Raw genomic sequence first — 21,766 nt, forward strand, 5'->3', positions numbered from 1 at the left:
CTTTTTTGCCTACGAAGACGGTTGGTTCACAACTAAGCGCAATTACTCAAATCGAGTTGTATGATTATGTAAAGAAAGAAGTATTTTCGAATTGACAAAATGCATTTAAATTTAGAGTTACAGCCACAAAAAGTATTTCATAATGTTTCAAAAAATTTCTTTGAAATTTCCCACGTGACCTAATGTGAAAGTTAATTACCTTGTAGACACAGATTTAACGCATAGAAAAAATATGCGACTTACTTTCGTCAGAGTAACATCACATAATTTCCCGTTCAAATGTTATGAAATGTTAAAAGCATAGCTGAAATTCTGAATAACAAATCTCTGTTTTTTTTTCGCTCGCTCAACAGTAACAATAATAACTTTTTCAAGCGCGGGAAATTATATTAGCATTAGACATTCCAGACGACAGTAACAATTACAACAGCTTTATCTTACACTGAAAGCAAGAGTGTTTATACATTGAGGCCGAACAATAAAAAGTATCATAATTAGTTCAATTACTCTCATCTAAAGACAGTATAATTAACACTTTAAATCGTCACTGACTATGTACTCATTCTTAGGATAATTAGACAATGTTGCTGCTCCATTAGACGTAACGAAAATAACTCAGTAAAACGGGAGACATTTTAATTATGACATAATTAAATCTCTTTGCTTCTCTAAAACTTTGTGTTTTATAAGTTAAATGTTCTACTTATTTCTCGTTGTTCTAAAATGCTTTTTATTATTGTTCAAGCAACGGAAGGAAAAAGTTTGTTTTGTTGTTGTTTTTTCACGTAGAAGGTAAAAATACAAAGGATGAAGGAATAAAAGAAAAAAAAACAATCCTTTCTTTTATACAAGCTAAATAAAAACTTGTGCAATTGAAAAAGCACTTTAAAACGAAGCCAGAAAGAGACTTAAAATTGGCTTCGATTTATGTATTCCCATAAAAATGTCGAAAGCACTACCAGACAGGGGTTTCTTATGTAATGTATTACATTATTTTTCCTAGGTATGAAGTTCTTCAATAAAGTCAAGTCTGTCGAGTTTTAGTCATTGTTCTCTTACAAAATATATAAACGTCATTCAAACGCAACAAAGGAAGAAGAAGAAATATAGTTTGGCTCATAATCCGAAAAAGTCCATTGAGTTTTGAAGTTCCCACAATTATACAAAACATTAACTTTTATGAATTTTAATATTTACATTGTACACAAACTGTGAGATTATTTCTACATACATACTTAAACCTAATAATCCAAACATATTTGCAACAGTCAAGATAATTATGCTGTCAATGATTCTAATTGTTATTTCTTTCGTTTTCTTAGATTTTTATAAATTGGAAATGAAATGCTTAGGTATTTAAATGAGTAGCTGAATTCACTTGATTTCATGATCAATGTTGTATCATCATGGTCAATAAAACGTATATTAATTTGATAAAACAATAGGAGCATCATAAAGTTTATTCATTGCAATGTCTTGTTAAAAAAATATCATTACGCAATTAAATCAACTGAATCATTTGATGCGACTCAAAATCGATATAAAGCTATGCATTGCAATGTAACAATTTTTAAAAGGTCAAATTTAAAATATTTAGACAATGATTCAACCTCTAATGGACATTTAAAAGTTTTTTCGTGTCTTTTCCGTATGGTTTTGGAAATATCATTCTACTTTGTCTGCTATGGAATATTAAAGAAGCTCAATAATATACACATAAAAAATTTATTATGTGCGATGAATGTCTTGATGCCATTTGTAAGATAATTTGAAATAAAAAGCGGAATAATTTAAGTCTTGGCACATAGAATTTCTTAAAGTAAGGGTGTTGAAGATGATAATAAGGAAATGAAGAAAGCTCTCTACAGAGAATATTTTGAATTGCTCCAGAGGCAAGCAAGAATGAAGATGGAGATGTAGAGAAATAAAATTTTGAATGAGTAAGAAAGGTTCAAAAAGTTTGAGATGAAAAAGTTAAGAAAGGGGAAAAAGTAATAATACAGTTGGTACAATAATACAGCAGAGTATATGGTTCACGACGGAACGTAGTACAATCTGTTATGTACGAATTCATACCTATAATCCTCAACAATTTACAGATGTGTTCTTTTCTTATTTTCATTTAGAATAAAATAAAAATACATCTAAATGGTTGAAATAAAATCCATAATCCACAATGGCAATAAAAGATTTGTAAAAAAATATAAACGAAAGAAAATGAATCGAATAGAAAGATATGTCAATATTTTAATTTCCAAACCAATATTCGTCGCTCATTGTCTTTCTTATCAGGTTTACAAATTGAATTTGTTTTGAACTTGAAATAATCCTGATCTTTTTTGATTTTACTGATTTTTTTTATCAATTTTTTATAAAATTTTGCTCAGCAATTTGCTTTAGATTGTCAATTTTAGAATTCAAACTTCTCATCCACAACCTTTCAAACTTTAAAATTCAAAATTGCTATAAAAACATTTGAAAAATCATTCTTTCTTGATTCTTTATTGATAAGAAAGGTTCTTTTAAACTTGATCTCTCAATCTTGATATCGCAAACCTTTAATTAGATGTCGCTGACGCTGAATAATTCATCCAAAAATTTCAAAAAAATCTATGAGACGAGCGGCGAGTTTTGATTAATTTATTAAAGTTTTCAAAAAAATTAGTTCTTAAAAATGTATCGAAATATAAGAAAAATAGAAAATGCAAAGTTTTAGTTAGGTCTTAAAGTTCATTGATTATACATAAAGATTGATCTCGCTTAAAAACTACAATCTTCATTTCAATATTAGCTTTCATAACATTTAATATATAGCATACAATAGAGATGGCTAAGTCGTTTAATATACCACAAAAAACTAGAAAAGAACTGAAAGATAATAAGAATAAAATTGTATGGACAAGTCAACATTTTTGTATCTTATACAATCTTGAGTGAATCATTAGCCTTTCCATGCTCTCATTTTTCTCCGTTTCTATTTTTATTCTCTCTTTATTTTTCACAATAGAATAAGAAAAAAAGATGAAGAAAACAAACATATTCATTTATAATTCATCTAATCAGTTGTGCCATAATCTTACATTGAACATACACGAATATTGATGTATACTAATTGAAACCTTTTCTTGACACCAACAAATCAAAGATTAATGACACAAGTTTACAATGTTTGGGTATTGAAAAAAAAAATATTAGCATGTCTAATTAAAAGAATACTGAACTGAAGTGCTTCTCTTCCAATTTAATTATCTTCGATATTTCATGTATACATTAATTCGGAATCCTTTAGTGTACAGAATCATAGCTATCATCACCGAAATTGTAATGTAGATCTTTATTAGTTTTTTCGGAATCTTTTTTGGCTTCTCTTGGAATAATTTTTTGTCATCTTTCTTATGGTTCTCTATTTGTTGTTGTCAGATGTTGTTTGTTTAAAATTGTCTTCTTTTGTCGCGTTTCTCTCTTTACATTCAGCTTTTCTTTTACTTTGAAGTATGTTCATATTTTGTCGTAAATTGTTGCTACTTTTACTTGTCCCAATGGAACTTTACTGTTTATGGTTTTGGTGTGTCGTGTTGCATGCCTTGAATGTAAATTAAGTTTGTTCTTCTTTTTCTTTTCCTTTCCCATTCTTTTTGTTACTAAACAATACAAATTCTTGTCTACTTTTGTATATTGATGAATGTTGAAACAAATTGATGCTTATTCCTGGCTTTAAACCATTTGATTCGTTTGGTAAGATGTTTTTGTTACATTTTCATCCTATGCCATTAAATACATTAGGTGAAAAAAGGGTTCGAAATTAAAGATTCTGAAAAAAACGGAACTTGTTATCGAAATTTACAGCTGTTGTAATTGAATGAATAACACGATTTAATGTTTAAAAGGTGTTAAAAATTTCTTCTTACTTTTTGGTAAGGTAAAAGATTGAGATTAAGATAACAGAATAATAAATCATGTCTAATGGGAAGTAATAATAAATTAATATTTAAGTGAAAACAACACATAAAGTACAAATCGATTAAAAATTTCCCTTTAATTTTATTGATTTGAGGAATTTCTGACAGCATGATGTCTTCTTCTGTATTTTTTCATTGATTCCTCTTCTTACATTATCCATTCATTTATCAAAACCGTCTCTGACCATTGTGTGTAAATTTACCCTTTGTTTATGATATTTCTTGAAAATTTGAAGATTCATCCATTTGTCGTAATCATATTTCCATGAAATTAAGCCCCTTTTTAGACAGATTCTAATGAAGGAAAGGAACAAAAAATTATGAAAATGTGACATAATTAATTATCATTGTCGCTAATTGAATAATTTCATTCAACTTTTCATCCCTTCTGCTTTTCCATCATCATCATTATCATCATCGTCATTTCTGGTAAATTATTATTATTATAGAAAAATTTGGTATTTTTAAGCTCAACAAAAGCCAGTAGTGTTATTGTGTAACATTACATCTAATGATATTACTAAAATAGTGGCAAAAGTCTGATTTGAGAAAAAAGAGATGAGAAATGCTTCGTCATACGAGTCGATTGATTTCCAAACTTTAATATTTCATGGGCACAGCAGCCAAATTTTGTGTGTAGCACAGGGAAACATATATTTTACACCATAAAAATACATCTTGATGTAACGCTTCATAAGAAATCACATTAACACAAATTAAGTATTTTCAGGTCCTAAAAATAGAAAAACATAGATGCTCAAATAAAGTTCTCCTATCTTTAGTGAATATTATAAAATATGCGAGGAAATTTTCCTGAGATGGAAAATGTATATACATATATATTTCATTTTCGCGTTGATGAGTTTTATAGACATCAGAATTTCTGTCATCATAAATCCATCAGTTGGGACGCTCATCATTCAATATCTTTTAATTTAATAAAATTTCTCATCATCTTTATCTTACTTTTTTTTTGATATTCATCCTCCCCCATTAAAAGTGTACAAAAATCGAATGAAAAATAAAAATTCCAGAATTCATTCGAACATTAATTTAATTCAAATTGTAAAGGATGTTACCTGTAGCTTAATAAGGAAATTATTTTAACCATACTGCTGTCACCATGCAAAAACAATTTTTTTTTTAAGTTTTTCATGCTAAACATTTATGTTTTTGTAAATCAATATTTGACTTTGAATAATCTATATTAAAGCATAAAATATCAATTACTTAGAATAAACTGCAAGAAATACTTTTTCAAATGAATGATTGATTAATTTTATGGAAACAGTCACAACCAACAAGGAAATATGCTACTACACAAAAAATGAACAAATCAGAACCAAATATAGCAAAAGGGTGAAATTTATAGGCACGAACTAGTTACCCAAGCCACAAAAATGAATCAAATTGACCATGAAGGTTTCAACATGTGTTTTTGATTGCTCAGATTATTGTTCATTCTGGTTCTTATTACTTTTTTTCTTTGATTCAATCTCTTTTTTTTTGTTTTTTTCTATATTTTATTTAGAAACATATACATTTTTTGCACAAGCATTTTTCACAGTCCACGTGCTGCTGAACATAAAATATTAAATGAAAAAAAAAAAAAATACAGAAGCAAAAATATTTGAAGACCAATATATGTAAAACCTGAATCTGATATTTTTGTATGATATCATGTATTTTACAACAACTAAACAAAATTTTCTACTGTAGCTTTGGTCGTTGATGAAGAAAAAAAACATTAAGTTAGAGCATTCGCACGACAAAATATAAACACAAACACAAAAAAGAAATGGATTTGACCTACATTCTTTGCTTCATAAGTTAAAACCTTTTCAATATGTGTGAATAAAAAATATGTACTTATTTGATTCTCTCTCCTCTCTATTCATTTATGATCAATATTATAATCCCATTCAAATTTTCTATTATTTTTTTACTCTTTCATGTTCAAATTTTGAATGCAATCTTTGTAATTTGGTCACACATTGCGACATATTTTTGACGGAGAATAAAATTTGTTTAAGTTTTAATAGCTCAGATGAAAGTGGTTGTAAAAATGCCTCAGAAACATAAGGAGGAAAAAAAATCTCACAGTCACAAGTAATGCGTCATCGTGTGATACTATTCAATGCTGCATAGTAATAAAAACTCATTTTATTTTTGTTAAGATTTCTCTCTCATTTTTCGATTGCATCATGAATATAATATATTATTGTTACCGCACTAAATCGTGCTTGTGTATGTTGCTCGTCGGAAGATCCAAAAGAAGGAAAAATTTAATCACGATTTAATCAGATTTATCGTGGTACAAATAAACCAAAAATTTACGTAATTGACAACAATTATTAATTGCATTTCTTTTAAGTGAAAAAATGAATGGATCGGATGACTTTAGCGCATATTATAAGCAATAATCAGTATTTGACTAATGGTTAAATCTACCGAAGACTTTTTCGACTTGATTTTCTTTTTCTCAAAATTTTTCAAAATTAAGTGCTTTACATATGCATTTTGATCTTTAACATAAATAGAAATATAGTATCTATCATTTTAAGTAGTAATCAGCTAATTTCAAGCTTTAGTTAAAGAGTTATTTCAATTTAAAAATGTTTCTCGGTTAATAGATAAAAATTACCCTTTTTTCATTTTCAATTTTTCTAAATTTAGACAAATGTTTGATAACAGAAAACTAATTTGGTCAATTTCCGCTGTTATATGTTTCATTTTTATGCTCATTATGCTTGTTAAACATGTCTAGTTAATGAGAATTTAATCAAAAATAGCGTTTCTCGGTTAATATTTCAACTCATTATTGCAAAACAATTTTCGTTTGTTTACAAAATTTAATTTCGATTTTAAAAGGAACTAGACACTTTTGTCTTTAAATAATGAGAGCAACACAATAGTAATTGAAATCTTAATCGAAATTCCTGGTCACGATAACCTTTAAGCAAACAGATTTAGAGAAAAAAGAACTTAAAAATTTGTTTACACTGTTAAAAATTTTTGTATCGAAAAATTTCAGTGCACTTTATCTGTAGATTTAACCTAATGAATAATTGCGAATAATTCCAGCATAATTATTTAGAATATGTCGTATTTTACAAGTTATTGATTTACTTATGAAGTATAAAATAATTACGTACGCTCTAAATATATCTGTCTGTAGGATACATATGATTTTTTTGTTTATAATTCAAGGTTCCAGTACGATCTTAAAAAAATATTCTGCTGAATATTATTAAATTGAATATATCAATGAATCAAAATTAGTTATAGCATCCAACAGCACTCCTTCACAAATAAAAAATAATCTTTAGTAACATTTGCATCCTTCTTATAAAATTAATAGCACTTTGTAATACAATTAATTAATCTCTTATTTCATGAACATTATACATAAAACTGTATCAACATACTTTGATTTGGTAATCAAATACTAGGTCTTTAAGTACTAAAGTCATTTTGTGTTGAGATTAATTAAGTTTTTTTCTTATTTACTTCATTTTTCCCTTGATCTGTTTCACTAAATAAGCAAAATTAATTTTAGACGCTTGATAGATTAACGTGATCGTGTGTCATACTTATAATTTCATCATCTTGTTCGTATGCTTATTACATTTTGATATTATGATCAAAAACTCTCCTTTATTCGGTTCTATCATAAACAAATCTTTCAACGTTTTCGGTTTTGTTTCTGTCTAGTGATTTTTTATGCGCTATAAATAATTTTAGGCCATTAAGAGGAAAGAGTAAAGGAAGTGAAAGAATTTCTTCTTAATATAACTTACAACGCGTAAATTTTATAATTTGAAAGCTATTTTTATAACTGTTACAAAATGGAAACTGAAGTTTAAGAAAATTTATTCATTAATTTTTGCAAAACGGAAATAAAATCTCAGTTAATCTCCCTACCATGGTAACCTCCTTTAGAGGCCTTTTCACAAATACAAATAATTCGATTCAGATTAATTAAGGAAGTAGAACATAATTTTTATAGAATATAATGGCAAAATCAGTCATAAACTAAGTCCTTTAAGCTCTTGATATTTTCAAAAAATTTAATCGTATTTCCAAAATCGATGTTAAAGTGAAAACGTCACTAAAGTTATATTATTAATAAAATAAAATACCAAAACAATATATTTGTCCACTTGCTTTCAAAATGAATTTCCAATGAAACTTAACTCTGTATTTTTCTAAAGAAAGAAAACTTCGGAGAAATGAAAGGTAATTTTTCCGTGAACATTCATTAAGATGAATTCAAAAAGTAGGCTAAATGACAAATTTTGTCCATATTTTGCGTACAAGTAGTTTCTTGATAAATCAATAATAATAATTTACTTGCTCTCATTTTTCTGTCCATTATGGAGATGATGATCTTGATTCTCACTAAATCTTTTGGTAAAATTTTTATTAGTCGTAGATTTTGTTCTTAACATTATTTTTGCTGTATGACAAGTTTATTCGAACAGATTCGAACTAAACTTAAATATCAATATTAAATCAATATTTTCCCTTCATGATTGAAGTAGAATTAGAATAGTTTGATCTATATAATTCATAACAACGTTTTCAATCATGCTTATCATCGTTACTTTAATTGTTTGTGCGACCTAGAAAGACCTTGATGAATATTTGCTGACATATTTAATAAAAATATCAATATCTCATGTTTACAAATTAAATCAATAAACGACCTTTAGGAAGCATGTAAATAAGACAGAATAGGCAGACGTTTATACGGCAAGTACAAAAACTTTAATCAAGTAACTTTATAGTAATAATATTTTTAGACTATTTCAAAATTAAAAGTTTTTGCCTTCAAATAAACATGAATTTTAAAGATGTATTCAATCTAATAATAATGAGTAATACAGGACAATAAATACTAGCTTTGCTATAACATTAAGTGCAAAAATTTCCTTGAGTAATCAAATACCAATGTATGTGATTTATGGTCGATGGATATATTTTATGGTCTTATTTTATCAGACATAAACATTCATATAAACGAAGTTTTCTTTTCAATTCTCACAAGACATACATTTTCCATATACCGACATATATCATATTTCAAATAAACACAGTCACAGAAAAAGAACGTAAAAATAAAAAGGGATTGAAAAGAAAAATAAAATAAAATTCATTTGCCGAAATAAGATTATTTTTTAATTTCTTCTTCCTCAAATTTGAAAGGAAAAGTTTTGAAAGCAAAAAAAAAAATAAAATTAATTGCTTTCTTTTCTTTTTAACTTTCTCCATCTACTTTGCATGAATTATTATTCTTGACATTGACTTGAATCTATCAAGCAGCATGTGACATTCCATATATTCTAATTTTTGTTTTATAAAAAAAATTGTAGTTTTTCTTTTCATGAAAAATAAAAACTTCAGACGCAATTGAAATAAATATTTATTTGCCTAAATTCTGAATTAAATATTCTCAACTAAGATATGAATTAAAAAGACATTGAAAAACTCTTATTTTCACTTCTTCCTAAATAATTTTTATTGAGATTCTCTTTTTTTATTCTAATTGAATTTGTTTAAATCAGATTGTTCCTTATCATCATGACATTTCGTTGTCACTATGACACTGCTTCTACACGTCGGGCTATAGAATGAAAAGTGGCAAAAAAAATGTTCATTTAATTACAAGAAGAAAAAAAATTAAAAAGAGATGGAAAAATGTTACTGACACTGAACAAATGGAAAATTGAAAAAAGAAAGACTTTATGTTATCACTATCATCATCGTTGACATCAGCATTTCTTCATTGCTGTTTTTCCTATGTATACAATTTGTGAATCAGATTTTAAAAGAAATTGTTCAATATAAAAACATACAACAAAATAACTTTTCTGGTTGTTGGTTTTTCTAATTTAGAATTTTGCTGCAAATAATTAGAGTATAAAATGTAAAAGAGATTGAACTTTTTTTAAGGAGGGTAACTTTTTCACTCAGAAAACTGATTTAATTTAATGAAAGGGAGTGTAAAATTTAGATCTTTGACATCGTTATATGTTCAAAATCCTGGCATGTTTCAACAAAATTTTCTTTTTAATGAAAAGGGATGCGAAACTTCAAAAGCTCATAGTTCCAAAATATCACGATTTCGTATTGTTATAGAAAATTTAATATATATTCATAGATTTTTCCCAGTAAACAAACCACTTAAATTAGGCTTATGTACTCATGTCAACACACCACGCATTAAGTATAATTTTTTTTTCTCTCTAAAATAAACATTTCAACACTTATAACAACACCGAAGATAGAAACAACATATAAACAAAAATTTTGAAAATTTCGCATTATATTAATAAAATAAATAAATTTGTTTAGCTAAGCATATGTCGGTTAAATATCTAAGCAAAAAATACTTCGTACGTATCGTTGCAAGAATGTGGGAACACAACATGAGAAATTTGTCTCTGTGTTTATTTCATTTCCTCTTTTTGGAAATACACATTTAAAAGTTTAATTGCATGCAAATAAAGATGAAAATTTTTTAAGCAATTTAAGAAACGTTTGTACTTAAATGTAATAAAACATGATCAAAATTTACAAAATATTCAGCAAAAAAACATAAGCTTTAATAAGTTAGGACATCAAAAAACATAAGCTGTAAAAATTTGAACAAAATGCGAACAAAAGCTTACAGTAAGGATTTTATCAACTAGTGGCTAAACTTTAGTTGAAATGAGTATCGATAAACAGAAAAAAGAAAATAATTGAAAGAATATAAAGGAACATGAAATGAAAATGGCCTTGATATTTTTAAACCACGTGCAAAAATAAATATTTTGGAAAGCATAACGTGAAAAAAGCACATTTGTGAGATAAAGTCCTCCTAGTTTCACATTTGATTATATATATAAGAAATTACATTACATATTGTTATACGGAAATACATATGTAATTAACATAATAAAATAAATAATATTAATGCATATAAAAATAATAGAAAAAGGTATAAATTTATAAATACAAAGAGCATCCATTGAATTATACGAAATAAAGAAGCAGATTATGGGGTGCTGTATATGTAATAAATTCTAATCAAATAGGAATAAAATCGTTTTTCTTTTCTCTATCACCCGCATTTCTATATAAAATTTCCAACAATCTGAAAAACAAAACGTGAATCAAATAGCGACTTCATTTTTATGGATTATATTAACCAACCTAATGATAATAATTTCGTTTAACCTCTTTTCTATGTGCTATTTATCTATATTTAAACCACAAGAACATCAATTCAATTTAAGATAGATTGAACTTATACACTCAAATATATTAAACTTTTCACTAAATGCCAATAAACATAAAAAATATATTTCCCAATAAAACATTTTGAAAATTAAGCGTTCTGATTAAAATTGATATTTATTTATCGTCAAGTTCTATACAGAATGGAGCGCCATAAATATCTTTACTTCTATTTTGACGCATGTTGATAGCAATTTTTATGTGCGCGTGACATTGAGTGCTGAGTGAATATTAGAAGTAGATTAGATGTATAGCTTCTACAATTTTGGTAATTGAGTGAATTATTAAGATGAGTGATTTAAATGTGTCAAAAACAGATAAATTCGACATCTACGAAATTCTGATGTTCAAATTTGACATTAATAAAGACTTGATTTTATTCATAATTTGGAGTTTAAACTGTCAATGAAATTGATTTGAGGCAAAAGTATGAATGGTTTTCAATTTTATATATTTACCACGACAAATATCCTAATTTTTACAAATTTATTTCAAAAAAACAATTCAACTAAAAGAATTTTCGTGCAGTATGGAGGAAATGTTTTATTAATTTATCTGTCTTCTACATATTTATAGAAATTTTTTAAAACATCACTTCAAAGTTTTTAATTTACTAATATGCATTTTTATATGTCATCTCAGATTAATTGATCAAGCTGAAACTAATAAAATAATTGATTTAGGAAAATTGGAAAAAAAAGTTTTTCTTTAATGAAAGTAATCGGACCGAAACAAAAACCATACAGACAAACAAAACATGTAGATGTATGTCTCTTAGCAACTACCTAAATAATTTTATTACTGCCCAATTAAGAACTCGATAGCAATAAAAAGTTAAGTTCCTATAAATATTATATACAATCAATTTTCATTAATTCTAATAAGATATTAAAGAGCATCAGTAAAGTATCAGCAACCTACGACATTAAATGGAAATTTCTCAAGTATGCATACCTAATACTTTGACAACAAATTACTAAACAATTTTAATTTGCTATTAATTTTCTCAAACATAGATATGGTACCTATTTATTATTTAATTATTTTATTCAATTCTCTTGGCGAGCATTCACTTAGTACAAAAAAGTAGAATCAGAGGACATTTTTCAGATTTTTTCAGAACTTTATTGTTTTGATTTTAAAAAAAAATTTGTTATGGCTGTATGAAATAAAAGAATATTCCCTTATACATAGATGGAGAATTAAGTTATTTCTATACGTATTCATATGAAAACCTTAGATATAAGTCCTTTTACAAACAATGCTAAATTGATTTTCCCTCAGAGCCAATTTCTCATAATTACATTGAACATACCCTTCTGCCGCCCATTTCTCGTAGTAAACTTACTTTTGCTTTATTTTCTATACATAAATCGTCCCTTTCCATGTAAAAACAACAAAAAGCTTCTGGCGAGAGCATAATAATAAACATGATGTTTTCAATTGATCCTCTTGTTTTCTCCTCAGAACTTATTTGATTGCTATAAATTATTTTAATTTTCAATTCTATTCCATTATTATATACAAAAGTGCTCTTTAACTGCATATTGACATAGAAATTTTTAAATAGCCAAAAAAAAAACTCCATGGTAGTTATGGGTCGAAATTGACGTCGTGGAAAAACATTTTGGTATATTTTATAATAAACTCTTACCTAATTAAATTTCTTATATATTTTGAAACAAGACAAATAGTTATTTAAATTTATTTCCATAGCATTGATTTTTGTATATAAAACAAACATTTCATAATGTTTGAAGAGGATATTTTAAAATATAATTAATTAAATAATAATTTGAAAAATGTATTAACTTCGCTAATGAAAATGTTATTTATTGTAAATATTATGGCATGAACTGACACAAATTAATTTAAAGTATTCAGGATTAAATAAGCAAAAAAAAAATAGAAAATCTAATACATATTCTGTCAAAAAAATATAAGTGGATGAAGACTGAAATTATGTGGGTGGGTTTCATTCGTCCGATTTTTGATAAAATTTGCATGCTGTGTATATCATAGATAATTTTTGGACATGAAATTCATTTGCATATGTTTCGAGAATTTTCGCAGTCAGTACCATGGGTAAAAAGATAAATGGATGAGAAATTGTGATGAATGTTTTACTTGTATGTGTATGTGTAAGTTTTGATGGAAACATCATAACAAACTGTGCAACATAGAGTAAGAATAATGGGCATGTAATACTATTGCATGAATATTAATTTTCCTTTTCATATTTTAAGCTTAAACCCTATTCACTCTTGGCTTTTATGTAATACTTCTTTTCCTATGCTCATGAAAATTTTCATTTTTTTTTATCCTTTTTATTTTCATATACGTCAAACAAAACATTAACATAAATAATTAAAATATGTATACAGAACGAGTGTAGACGAGGCCAGTAGAAACAATTACGGTTACATTTCATCAACATTTGTTGTGAGTTGCATGATGCTACTTCAAACTGGACCGGCATCACTCAATGGTAGTAATTCCTCGTCATCGTCGACAATATCATCAAGCACAAATACAGCAACCGCTACAGCCATTAGTAATACATCATTGCCATTACATCATCCAACAGCGCCATCATCAATCACATCATCCTCCAGTGCCTCATCGACACCGCCTATTCGGGATGTAAATGGTTATTTAGAAAATATACAGGAGCAACTCAAGGAAGGATATACAGTTCATACAGCCAAAGATGCGAGACTATATTACTGCAAGTTAGTATTCTTTTTATTTATTTCATTCGAAAGCTTTCCGAATAATTCTAAAAATAAGTGGATTATTGCATAAAAACTTCTGCTATCTCCAAGAATTCAGTATAGAGTATCTATTTAATCCTGATAATTCCTTTCATGATTTTTCAAAAAAAAAAACTTTGTTGGATAAATCACTCAAGCTTTTTTCGAAAACTAAATTAATAAATCTGTAACTACACTTCTGCAGAGAAAAGACAATCTTTAAAATGTGAATGGGTATTGAGTAATCATAAACAAAGGACTGTTGACGTAAATTTACTTTATTTAGCTGTACATACATTGCATCGAAATTGGGAAATGAAAAAAAAAATCAATGAGAGAAATTGTACACCCTGAATTTTTTTTACCTGGCAAAAAGTAGCTTTGTATATTTTTATAAATAGGAAAGAAAAACAACCGCAGCAGACAATATTGATTTTTTAGACATTTTCCTTCTCCTTTACTAATGTACTTTATAAATACTTCTGTAAGCATACATATAAAATTACAAAGGGAAATATAGCACGTTAAAAAAGGCTGTCAGTAATTGAGAAAAATAAGCTAAATGTCTGTGTCGAAATATCACGCGATATTTTAGAACTAATCACACAATTTTCTACATTAGTACAATATTACAATATTACTTTAAAGAAACGACTCTTATAGGCTGATATATAATACAACAGCTCGTAAAACTTCACTTTACCTCACGTGCATGAAAGAAAATAATTAAAAACTTTTACCTATTACGATTCTAAAGACATGTCTGATAACTTTTCCCTCATTTACTTCCTTTTTAATAGATACTTATAAAATAATGTTAAGCTCATGTTCATTTTTATTCATATATGTTTGACTGCTCAACATGATACGGGCGACACAACATGTCACGAATGAATAAACTAAAATGGAAGAAAAAATCTGTTTATTTGCAGAATTAAGAATTTTCGCAAACTTAATTCAGCAAAAAAAAAATCAGATGAGAGGTTTTTATGTTTTTTATTGCCCTATACTAATGAGTTGGATAATTGAGATGGAAAGGAAATGAAATCAAAACAAAAAAAAAGTGTGAAAATAAGATAGAGAAACGTTATTTTACGACTGCATACTTTCGTATATGAAAAAAGCTATCATGTCAGAACTTTCTTCGAATGTATCAATCTTTAATAAAAATATTCTAACCTTAAATATGTAAGAATATGCAAGAACACAGTGTCGAATAATAGTTTTTAATCGGTGCAGCTTAAATAGAGTATTTTAAACCACATAAAAAAATGTAAATGATTTATTTTAAAAGTATTAATAAATCCAGACAGAGAAAGAGAATTGTGATTGTAATTAAGTTCTCTCCAAGTTCTGTCACCAGACAAACAATTCCCTGATCAAAACAAATAAATACAAGGGTAACAAAAACTCAGAAGCAGAAGTTATTGACAAAAACAACAAAAAATAAATAAACAGTCATCATTTCTTCAATATTCACAAAAAAATTATATAAAGCAATGGTATTTGCAGTACCACGGAACAATAAAACTATTGATTTTTAATAAAGCTAAAAAAAAAGTCTGATAAAAAAACTCGTACATACCCAGTCACTTTGGAAATTCACTCGTATTTTATGTTCATATAAAGAGGTTTATGCTTTTCTCCATAAATGTGAATGGGAAAAATATATTTTAAAAATCATATGTGAACAGAGCACATGAATTCTTTATCATAATATCACACCATTAATGCTGATGTGATAAAGTGAAAGTACACAGCAGAGATAAGTCCGGATCAAAAATTGGTCCGGAGGGGAAATTCATGTGTGATTGAAAGAACTTTTCCTCATTTTCTTCTCTTTTCGAATGATGATAAGAATTTATATTTAATTTTATGTTCTGAATACCCTCAACAATTTCTTTTTATGCTTTACTCCGGAATTATTATTACTCATTCGTCTTTTTGTGTTGATTTGGAGATCAAAAAAACTTAATATTATACGAATAGGTCTTTAAAAAATGTTTAAAACTCTTATGACACTTCTGTTGTTCATTCAATAAACTTTTTATAAGAAACAATAAGAAATATGATATAAATGTATTATTAAACTTTTTAATTTTATGAGAATCTTGAACGTTCTCGGATATGAAATTTAAATAAATCAGTATACATATCATGATAAGCTCCTGAAATCTGTTTATGCAACTTTCATTTAATTAAATATAATCTCTTGAACAAAAATGCAATTTACATTTGTTGAAATTGTTTAAATTTTTAAATTATACACTTTTCATTATGGACAAACAAGCCATATTCATATTAATCTCATTTTATGGGATTTTAAATAATTTTAATTTGCTTCTAAATGAGGGAATGTTTATGAAAGGTAAAATTTTTAGGGAAGATTTTTGGAAGGAAAACTAAAAAAAAGAATAAAATCGAAATTTAAAATATTATAAATGATAGAAGTTATGCGTTCCTAAAATGAATTCCGCATATATAAAGCCAAATATTAGTTGTCAATTTCTAATTAATTTCTCTCTTAATTAGAAAAATTTGCAATGAAATTTAATAAAATTCTTTTCCGAGAAAATTGGTTCCCTTAAAAAACTTTCCCTCAAATATTGTTCTTCCAAAACTTTTTTATCAAAAGCCCTTTGCCAATCTATTTGCCATCATATTAAAAGTTTTTTTTTTACATTTCATAATGAAGCTAAATTGTGGACATTCTCTTAATGCATTGTTAGTTTTAGCTTTTATCTTTTTTAATTCACTTTTACATGAATAGTTTACTAGATGGTTGGCTTACTTGATGAAGTAAAATTTAATAAGATTTTAAATTGATGTTTCATGCAAAACAGAATGATAGAATGAACCACAATTGAATTTCATCTCGGATGAAAAAAGTCACACATTTTGCTTGCGTAAGGGAATTACAAGTTTTCATCATCAACTACAAGATATGTTTGTAAGACATATTTTTTGTAATTGTAAATACTTTTTAAAGCTTTATATAGGGAATATTTTCATTCATAAATACAATTATTTTGTAAACTTAATAAAGATTCATGTCTAATTTTCACATAAATTAAACTTTTATTTGCTGTCTTAGTTTAAAAATGTCGAGGAAACAAGAAACTTTTTCGCCCCTAATATTGTAAGAGACAGTATATAAATCCATAAATCAGTAAAAAAGAACATAAATCACTAGAAAATGAAGGGAAAAGATGAAGTTTGTAGAAGTTTCCAATTGGGAGACGGCGCATTACAAAAGTTGTTGAACTTCTCACCGAACAGTCACGAATATTTCTCCTACTTCTTTGTATTTGACACTGATTTAAAATTTATTTAAGTATAAAAACAAAAGGAGTCTACGAGAATATATATAAAAAAACAGATACGTTTCCTTTTCGGATTATGATTATTTTATTCCGTTACATCTATAATTACATACATTTTAGAACTTGAGGAAGCAGATTATTTTTGGGTCCAAATGAAATACCAAACAAAGGATCAGCCATTATACAACTTATTCTCTTTTTTTTAAACATGAATATTTACTTTAATTGTAAAATTAATAATTAATAATATAATTTTAGTCATTTTTCCTTCTGTCTGTCATTCCGCACTAAGCTTAATAAACTTAATAATCAAATTTCCTTGCAAAAACTTTATATTTACCAAGATTTGTGAAACTTTTTTAGATTTCTTTGTTTTTATGTAAATCTTAATAGAAGCCCGGCTAATCGTTAAATTAAATTCTTCCCACCATGCTTGGTGGAGGACTATTCTAGATTTAATATAATTTAGTTAAATTGTTCTTCTTTCATGCCGTCTTCTAAGTCCCGTTTTTTCCTAAACACCAATTTTTATTGGGAAAACCTTTTTTTATAGAATTGTGATTCTTTTTGAGATTTGTTTTTAAAAAAACCTGTACAAAGTTTTGAGGATCTCAGGTGTTCAGTTTTAATATGTAAATATTACCTTAAATTAATATCTTCCAAACATTTTTGGTGGGGTTTTTTCTTCTAGTAGAAAATAAAAAGTAACTAAAACAATTTTCACATGATTGTTGTCAGTAGCTTTTTGGAATAATTTAAAATACACAGACTGAAAAAGATGATCAGGAAGTATTAACAAGCCAAAGCTCATAGGAAATTAAATTTTTTGAGTCTACAAATGTTAGCAAAAAATAATAGAATAACTTAAATTAGCACCGGAAATAAAAATGGGAAATTATACAATTCAATTTTTCACACCTTCTACTGAAGGTATTTTTGTCTAAAAATCCTTTTCAAATATATAATATTTTACATAGATGTGCTTTTAAAAATGTGGAATTAAGATGCAACAAGCTGTCAATTTCTTTTCTCTTAATTTTTTCTTTCAATATTTTTCAAGTCGTTTAGATAGAAATTTTACACTTCGCTGATCCGAAACATCATGTTTGAGCAGTCAATTTATTCCTCAATAGCAAAAAAAATACTCGCAAAGTGTGTTTGAAGCTTTTTCATTGACAGAATGAAAGCACATCTAAATATAAAATGAATGTTTAACATGAAGCAAATCGTTTGGAAGATTACTTAACATGAGTTGTTCGTAGTAGAAAATGGGGTGGAGAAGGTGGTAGTTCATAGACGATGGAAAGGGAAAGATTATATTTTTGTTAAGAAAAAGAGAAACTTTTTCTTTTCACGAAAGATAGAACATGATATTTTTTGTGTGAGACATACGATGAAAACTTTGGTTTCTACTTTTCAGTTTTGAATCTATTTTCTGAACCCTTTTATCCATTTTATTGAAATTGAATGCCGATGAAATGAATGAGAAGAAAATGATGTGGTGTTGAAAGGAGGGAAATTACATTTTGTGTATACACGCAAGTTTACATGAAATTTACACATTTTAAGCAAAAACTTTTCAGTACTATCTATCTTAATCCTTCATATTACAGCAAATGTAAAATATAGAAATTCTTGGATATAGAGCTTCGCTTTAACAACAGAATGTCTGGCTTTAGATGCTTAAATCATGAAAGAAAAATTATTGTTTGTAATGAAATAGTTTCAAGAAGCGCTGATTGTATAATTGGAGGACATTTCTTATCAAAACTTCTAAGTATATATTTCAAATATCCAAATATAGGTACCTAAATAAAATAAAATAATCAAATTAAAATTCCTTTGATGTATAAAATTTTCAACATGATATTCATTTGTAATTAAATTTTTTAAGTTTCTTATTTTCCTTGTTTTAAAGAATATATGAAATCTTGCTTTAGAAGATATAAGACACATTATACACCTCCGTCTGAAACTTTTAATTGTATACAATTTTCTGCACCATTAAAACAATGAATAACAAATTAATTCTCGAGATCGAATTTCATGGGATACACCTTTCTCTCGGAATTAGTTTTCGTATATTTCGTTCATAAAATTTTCTCCTTTACCTAACTTTAAATATTTTTTTTTTAAATGCATTTTTGAATTTTATTTTTAATTACAGTCACATAACAAAAACTGCAAGTTGGCTACCGCCTGCAGAAAATTGGGGACCAAACGTTAAAGAGCCATTTGGATGGGAAAAAGCAATAACAAATTCATCAGGAAATGGACAGTTTTATTACATAAAGTAAGTATTAAGTTTGATTACATTGTTCTTTTTACTTTATGATTTCCTTCTTCCTTTTTCGGCTATCAAAATGCAGTCATTTAAATAAAACGACAACTTTTGAACGACCACAGCGATATGGTTATGATGTTACACCACCTGAACCGAGAACCGTTGTGCTTCAAAGAAGTATTGCTATGGGATTTGGTTTCGTTGCGGGAAGTGAAAAGCCAGTTATAGTTCGATTTGTCACAGAAGGTGGTCCATCTGTCGGAAAAGTAAAATTTGAATTCGTTTTATAAAATTTATCAGTATATCTAACAATTACAAAACTCGTTGACAGTTGGAACCGGGTGACCAAATTCTTGCGGTAAATGGAGAAGATGTAAAAGAGGCTCCTCGAGATCATGTCATTCAATTAGTACGAAATTGTGAGACAAATGTAGAACTTATTGTTACACAACCGCAATTAAATTATTGCACAAATGGACGCAAATCAACACTATTATCACCTGCAAAGAAACATAAACTGAAGTCAAGGCCGATTCGAGTGAGATTTGCTGAATCAGTCTGTGTGAATGGTTCCCCTTTGTTTCCGGTAATTTATCACAAGTTTTTTACCACAGTATATTTTTACCTCCTTACTACTTATATTTTGGTTTCTTTCCTCCCACAATCATTTACCAAGATGAATCTCATTTAATCTAATTTTTTCTCATCATCATAATATTTTTTGTTCTGCAGCCTTCAGCATTTTCATTGAATGATGTTCTCATACCGCCTATGGCAAATGTATTAAAAGTTTTTCTGGAAAATGGCCAAACAAAATCGTTCAAATATGACTCGACAACAACTGTACAGGTAATTTAATTAACATCAATTACACGTTTGCATTTAATATTTTTTAGACATCAAGTGTTGGATATACATAATCCAAGCTGCACGATAACGATAGAAAACTGATTTCTATCACCTAATTTTTTAAATAAAAACGAAGAAGAAATTAATTGAAAGCTCATGATATTTTTGTTATTTCTAAAAACAGGATGTTGTTACATCATTAAAAGAGAAACTTTGTATTACTGCTGGTCAACATTTTAATTTGGTGCTCGAACATGTTAAAAGTCTGAAAAGGAATAAACTTACATTATTAGATCCACAAGAAACTTTAGCTAGAATTGCGGCTCGTCCAGGTGCTCATAAACTTCGATGCTTATTTCGTGTTACTTTCGTCCCAATCACGGCAGCTGATTTAGCTCAAAAAGACTTGAATGCTTTAGATTATTTGTTTTTGCAATGTTGCAATGATGTTATACAGGAAAGATTTGCCCCAGAGCTTCAAGCTGATGTTGCATTACGTCTCGCTGCACTGCACATGCATCATCATGCACTCGCTAATAATATATCACCGTCTAAATTGACAGTGAAAACTGTTGAGTAAGTAAATTTTAGTTTAATAGAAATTCTATTTATGAAGGATGTTTTATATATTTAGAAGAGAATTTGGACTGGAACGATTTGTGCCTACATCCTTAATAGAGGGAATGAAACGGAAAGAGCTACGTCGTTTAATATCACATTTTCTAAAACTCAACTCTACAATGACGGGCTCGTCGACAAAAATTCTAACTCAGCTGCAAGCAAAAATTCATTATCTTGATATCATATCGGCTCTACCAAGTTATGGTGAGTTAAAAACTGATTACAAACTTTATTTGTTTATTGATAATTTATTAAATAGGTGCTAAATGCTTCAGTACGAACCAACGAGACGGTGTTGAACGTGTCCTTCTCGTTAGTCATAAATTTGGTTTAAGTCAAATAGCAGGGTCAAAAAATGCAGGGGTTAGTAGTCTTACATGGACATAATAATTAATATTATACTTTTGAATTATAAATATAAATAATTATATTTATTCATTTATTTATATACTTTCCCTCAATAGCCACAATCAATATGTACTATTGAAGAATTGTCACGTGTCGTTGTTACACGAGAGGATGATATTTCATGTTCTGTTGCCGTTTTCATAATGCCCGACAAGCTTATCACGTTCTCAATGGATGATAGAGATGCTAATGAATTTGCTATTGTATTGGCTGGCTATTATAGACTGATTGCAGGTAATCAAATTTTACTTTAATAATTCAATTTTTCATAATGAACATGTGTAA

The 21,766-nt window shown here is 27.6% G+C and overlaps 1 protein-coding gene across 4 annotated transcripts in view; it reads left to right on the top strand.

Moving 5' to 3' along the window:
* Positions 1 to 21,766, top strand: part of LOC139088364 (uncharacterized) — a 32,656-nt gene that overhangs the window by 5,090 nt on the left and 5,800 nt on the right. For all 4 annotated transcript variants that reach the window (XM_070637560.1, XM_070637561.1, XM_070637563.1 and 1 more), the window contains 9 exons: positions 13,628 to 13,975; positions 19,487 to 19,612; positions 19,689 to 19,869; positions 19,935 to 20,189; positions 20,336 to 20,452; positions 20,637 to 21,028; positions 21,087 to 21,277; positions 21,333 to 21,436; positions 21,538 to 21,715. In XM_070637560.1, coding sequence (XP_070493661.1) covers positions 13,695 to 13,975; positions 19,487 to 19,612; positions 19,689 to 19,869; positions 19,935 to 20,189; positions 20,336 to 20,452; positions 20,637 to 21,028; positions 21,087 to 21,277; positions 21,333 to 21,436; positions 21,538 to 21,715 — 1,825 coding nt within the window. In that variant the 5' untranslated portion in view covers positions 13,628 to 13,694. The remainder of the gene's footprint in view (positions 1 to 13,627; positions 13,976 to 19,486; positions 19,613 to 19,688; positions 19,870 to 19,934; positions 20,190 to 20,335; positions 20,453 to 20,636; positions 21,029 to 21,086; positions 21,278 to 21,332; positions 21,437 to 21,537; positions 21,716 to 21,766) is intronic.

This window comes from Chironomus tepperi, unplaced genomic scaffold (assembly GCF_022539635.2).
Source record: "Chironomus tepperi strain 1889 unplaced genomic scaffold, CSIRO-AGI_Ctep_v1 contig_161, whole genome shotgun sequence".
NCBI lineage: Eukaryota > Metazoa > Arthropoda > Insecta > Diptera > Chironomidae > Chironomus > Chironomus tepperi.